The sequence below is a fragment of the Cucurbita pepo genome, chromosome LG08 (assembly GCF_002806865.2).
Source record: "Cucurbita pepo subsp. pepo cultivar mu-cu-16 chromosome LG08, ASM280686v2, whole genome shotgun sequence".
Classification (NCBI taxonomy): domain Eukaryota; kingdom Viridiplantae; phylum Streptophyta; class Magnoliopsida; order Cucurbitales; family Cucurbitaceae; genus Cucurbita; species Cucurbita pepo.
Window position 1 is genome coordinate 2775859 of NC_036645.1, and position 5650 is coordinate 2781508.

Genomic DNA, 5650 nt, shown 5'->3' on the forward strand with positions numbered 1-5650 from the left:
ATGGTCAAATGTCAACGGTAGTCGATATCAACGGTTGTGATTGACTCTTCCGAAGTCCGCTATCTTCCTCGACCGATTCGCACAGAGATGAGGCTTCCCCGGAACCCTAAGATTGCCGGAGAAAGAAACTTCCGGCGGCATTACCTTCTGATTCCAATTCCGGTTGGGACTTGCTCGTACCAGAGGGCTCAAACAAAATGCGAATCCTGAAACGTTCTGTTTGTGCCCTAATTTCTCTCGTTTAGCCGATCCAGGAATCGTCATTGGAGATTGTTGAAACTTCTGAGAAATTGGAGAACGACCGTGACTTTCGCACTCTTCTTCATCCGATTCCGATATTATCGCCGGTGACATTCCGCGTNCTCCTTAATCGAGGCTCGACTCATTTCTTTGGAGCCCTCGAACAAAATGCACCATTTATTCAACACTTTAGTCACTTTTGACTACACCTTCGAGACTCACNGCGACATTCCGCGTTTATTCGTTTGACAATGATGCCTCCGTTCGGCACCAGCGATCGATTCCTCAACTGTCGCAAGGCTCGATTGCTGCTTAATCCGACGGCCGTTCAAGATCGTCGAGAACCACGACGGCGATAAAGAAGCCGAATCAGAAGCGTGCGATTCGTGAGAAGGACTTTTGTGCTTCTTCTCGAATTTCTCGGATCTAGATTTAAAAAGCTTCGACCAGAGCGAAAATTTACTCCTCTTTTTCCGATCGAACGAACCTGTAGTAACGAATGTAGAGTTCGCAGTGTTATTCGTTCTGTAATCAGGTCCGATTTGCGGAGTACTGTAAAATCGCTGATGGCGATTGCGGCGATTTCCTTCGCGATCGAGATCGCTCAACAAACCTTCATCCGATTTCAAACGATGATCATAAGGAGAAACAGAACGAAGAAAAACAAGCGGCGGTGGCGGAAGAGGTCTATCTTCCGCCGCACGATTATCGCCGGAAACGGCGGCACGGATCTCCGATTGCTTCTCCGCTTGTGCCTGAGCAGCGATAATCAAAAAAAGACGCTCCCGTAAACAGGAAGCACAGACGCCGATGCTACTGCTGCAGTCAAACTGGTGCTTCTTGCACCTCATTTACTAACGAAAATAGAAAAATCGAACTCGGAGCGGCGTTTCAATGGCGGATCGTGAAGATTTCCGGCGAATTTTGAACGATGAAAACGAAAAGAACTCGGATGAAGAAACTTCACTGAAAATGGAAACGAAATTTTGCGAGGCGAGAGACGCTGGTTGGTTTACAGTAATTATNTTAGGAGAATTTGTTGACTAACTCAAAATTGATAGGATCGATAACCCGAGAAACTAGAATAGAGTTAAAAATTCAACCCAACTGGTAGAATTTTTTTAATTATTTTATCAATAATAACTAAAATATCATAAAGTTTAAAGATAATTACAATTTTTCATTAATATTTGATACAAACGTCCAAATATTTTTAATTTTCATATTAATTTTAATTTTTTTTCTTAAACTTATTTGGCATAATTTAACCCAAAAAAGAACAAGGAAATTCCACAAATCCCAAATCCCAAAGTCTAATTATTCGTGTTTGTTTGTTTTTTGGGGTGTATTGATAATAAATTAATGCAAATGGTCATAGGAAGAATAGCAAAGAAACTAATCCCCGACATCGCGTGGCCTTTTATCGCAGAGGAAAAAGGATTTAAAATTCTTAAAAAGAAAACTGGAGGGGTAGAATCGTACATTTGCCAATAGTATCACCATCACCAATCAATTCTATGGTCAAATGTCAACGGTAGTCGATATCAACGGTTGTGATTGACTCTTCCAAAGTCCGCTATCTTCCTCGACCGATTCGCACAGAGATGAGGCTTCCCCGGAACCCTAAGATTGCCGGAGAAAGAAACTTCCGGCGGCATTACCTTCTGATTCCAATTCCGGTTGGGACTTGCTCGTACCAGAGGGCTCAAACAAAATGCGAATCCTGAAACGTTCTGTTTGTGCCCTAATTTCTCTCGTTTAGCCGATCCAGGAATCGTCATTGGAGATTGTTGAAACTTCTGAGAAATTGGAGAACGACCGTGACTTTCGCACTCTTCTTCATCCGATTCCGATATTATCGCCGGTGACATTCCGCGTTGAATCGTTTGACAATGATGCCTCCGTTCGGCACCAGCGATCGATTCCTCAACTGTCGCAAGGCTCGATTGCTGCTTAATCCGACGGCCGTTCAAGATCGTCGAGAACCACGACGGCGATAAAGAAGCCGAATCAGAAGCGTGCGATTCGTGAGAAGGACTTTTGTGCTTCTTCTCGAATTTCTCGGATCTAGATTTAAAAAGCTTCGACCAGAGCGAAAATTTACTCCTCTTTTTCCGATCGAACGAACCTGTAGTAACGAATGTAGAGTTCGCAGTGTTATTCGTTCTGTAATCAGGTCCGATTTGCGGAGTACTGTAAAATCGCTGATGGCGATTGCGGCGATTTCCTTCGCGATCGAGATCGCTCAACAAACCTTCATCCGATTTCAAACGATGATCATAAGGAGAAACAGAACGAAGAAAAACAAGCGGCGGTGGCGGAAGAGGTCTATCTTCCGCCGCACGATTATCGCCGGAAACGGCGGCACGGATCTCCGATTGCTTCTCCGCTTGTGCCTGAGCAGCGATAATCAAAAAAAGACGCTCCCGTAAACAGGAAGCACAGACGCCGATGCTACTGCTGCAGTCAAACTGGTGCTTCTTGCACCTCATTTACTAACGAAAATAGAAAAATCGAACTCGGAGCGGCGTTTCAATGGCGGATCGTGAAGATTTCCGGCGAATTTTGAACGATGAAAACGAAAAGAACTCGGATGAAGAAACTTCACTGAAAATGGAAACGAAATTTTGCGAGGCGAGAGACGCTGGTTGGTTTACAGTAATTATTTATATTTATAAATGGATTGTGCTTTTTCGAAAAACGGAACCTGACAGCCTTTTTTTTTTTTTTTTTAATATAATTTTTTAAACATTAATTAAAATAATCATTTAATTAAAATTAGGATAAATATGAATAATTGTTTCCCCGTATCTGTGTCGTTTGAATTTCACACCTTCCGCTGTAATTTTCTTTATTTGGCAACGATTTTCTTTCTAAATAATTCAAATATCTATTTTTAAAAAAAAAACGGTATATTAATTATTTATTTATTTTTGTTATAATTTCCATTTTTATTAATAACATTTATAAAATTAAATTATATTCCCCGATTGAGTTAGATTGGGTTGAATAAATGCTTACCCGACCAACTTAAAATTTCGAGTTTGTTGCATTTGTTACCTAAACGATTCAAATAGGACTTACAACCGAACCAGATGAATTGAGTTCAGTTATCGAGTTATTTTTTTAACCGAACTCACAATACATGTTACATTAATAATTAAAATTTCACAAAAACCAATTATCAAGTATTCGCACGTTACAATGCATCATTAACATCGGTTACAAATGTCAAATATTGTTAATTTTCGTAATAATCTCGACAACCGGATAGGATTAGATTAAGTTATAACTTCATTTTTGAACGGTTTGAGTTGACCCAGTAAAAAAATGACGACTCGAGAACCGACCCGAATTTTTTAGGTTAAAAAAGTTCAACTCGACCTTACTTTTATGGTTTAGATTTAGTAGTCTAAGTTGATCGAGTCATCGATGGTAATTTATTAAAAAAATAAAATAAATAAATAAAGAAAAAAGCGGCCGCTTAAGAGTTGAAAGGGTAAACGGCGTCGTTGCTTTCTATAATTAGTTATATAATAAGTTATGTACGGACAATAATTTTATGACAAATCATGGTAGGTTTAAAAAACAGTTAATAGATAATAAATTCAGTTTTAATATTTTATTTTGATGATTTTTATGATTTAATAAAATTTTATAATCTCGAACCTCGTCAACTAGTCAGATCCTACTTACAAATAAATTTCTTCCGTATCTAAAATGATTCATCTTTAAACTCTCAACGAACATCGGTAATTTAATATCGAGAACTGGTTTGTGTTCGTTATTGAGTCTACGCTCGTTCTTTTCTAGCTTGATTCCGCTCGTATGCTCGTTACATTGTTCGACCGAACTCGTTGGTTCTACGCTCTATTCAGTCAAAACCCAATTCGATAGTCTTTTTTCCGAGATTCCGCTCTTACCTCATTTGCCTTTAGGAGGCCTTAAGTGAGAAGCTTTCTTCTCGAAAAAATAAGAATGGAAAAAACGACTCTTTCAATAATTCATTTGGTTTGGTAAAATTCTAACAGTCTCTATTATCTCGAACATTCTACTGAACCTAAATATTAATTATTATATTAAATTATAAAATTTTATTTTAAAAATAATTATTTGAAGATAACTTAAAAAAATNTTCGTAATAATCTCGACAACCGGATAGGATTAGATTAAGTTATAACTTCATTTTTGAACGGTTTGAGTTGACCCAGTAAAAAAATGACGACTCGAGAACCGACCNACTTCATGTATATTTAAACACTTTCGAAATATTTTTTAAATTGTTCTAAAGTTCAAGGGTATTTTTAAAATTTTATTATTTAGTTCGAGAATATTATTAAAATTTTGTATTTTAAAAATATATTTATTAACTTATTTATATATATATATATATATATATATATATATATATANATGGTAATTTATTAAAAAAATAAAATAAATAAATAAAGAAAAAAGCGGCCGCTTAAGAGTTGAAAGGGTAAACGGCGTCGTTGCTTTCTATAATTAGTTATATAATAAGTTATGTACGGACAATAATTTTATGACAAATCNATTCTATGTACTTCGACATGATCAATCTTGCTTGTGGAGTGATTCGAATCTCAAACAAGTGTTTAAAAAATGCATTAATGGATCCACGAATTATATTTTTCAACAAAAGAAAGTTTCCATTTCCACCAAAATTTGGAATTTTGGAAATGAATTATTCAAAGCTTTATTTTTGTCATTTAATAAATAAATATACGACAAACACTTGTGAGCAAATAGGTAATATAAACATATAATTTAATTAACAAGTTGGAAAAATTATAAATAATAAATAATATTTTATTTTATGAAATTATATATAATTTTGAGAACGTCTCGTTTAATAATTATTTGATATTTTTATAATGGTAAAAAATAATCATTTAATTTCTTAATAAACACAAAATTTAATTATATGTCTAATATTGGAAATAAACCGTTAAAAATACAGTTAAATTTTAAAAGTTTATTTAATATAATTTCAGTAAATTGGTCTGACAAAACCTACTCTTAACAACCAACTTTTTAATGTTAATTTTGAAAGTTCATGGTACTAACCGTAATTTTATATATTTATTTATTTTTAAATATTTAAAAATATTTTTATGAATTAAAAAAAAATATAGCATTTTTTTTTAAATTAAAAAATTTAAGAGTAATGAATCTAAAACTTCATGTATATTTAAACACTTTCGAAATATTTTTTAAATTGTTCTAAAGTTCAAGGGTATTTTTAAAATTTTATTATTTAGTTCGAGAATATTATTAAAATTTTGTATTTTAAAAATATATTTATTAACTTATTTATATATATATATATATATATATATATATATATATATATATATATATATATATATATATATATATATATATATAT

General features: G+C 34.2%; 1 protein-coding gene across 2 annotated transcripts; it reads right to left on the reverse strand.

Annotated features, from left to right (window-relative positions):
- Nucleotides 1-2873, reverse strand: LOC111799804. Of its 2 annotated transcripts, none has more exons than XM_023683283.1 (2): nucleotides 2110-2873; nucleotides 1-352 (listed from the first exon to the last, which is right to left on the reverse strand). In XM_023683283.1, the coding sequence occupies exons 1-2, from the start codon at nucleotides 2730-2732 to the stop codon at nucleotides 28-30; spliced, it is 948 nt and encodes a 315-aa protein (XP_023539051.1). In that variant the 5' UTR covers nucleotides 2733-2873; the 3' UTR covers nucleotides 1-27. The 2 variants fall into 2 exon arrangements, with proteins under 2 accessions (XP_023539051.1, XP_023539052.1); XM_023683284.1 differs by lacking the exon at nucleotides 2110-2873 and adding an exon at nucleotides 464-1232 and having other exon boundaries at nucleotides 1-347.
- Nucleotides 2874-5650: the final 2777 nt, after the last annotated feature.

Excerpts from the sequence above, each read along its gene's own strand:
- LOC111799804 (XM_023683283.1), bottom strand. The coding sequence starts at position 2,732 with ATGAGGTGCAAGAAGCACCAGTTTGACTGCAGCAGTAGCATCGGCGTC.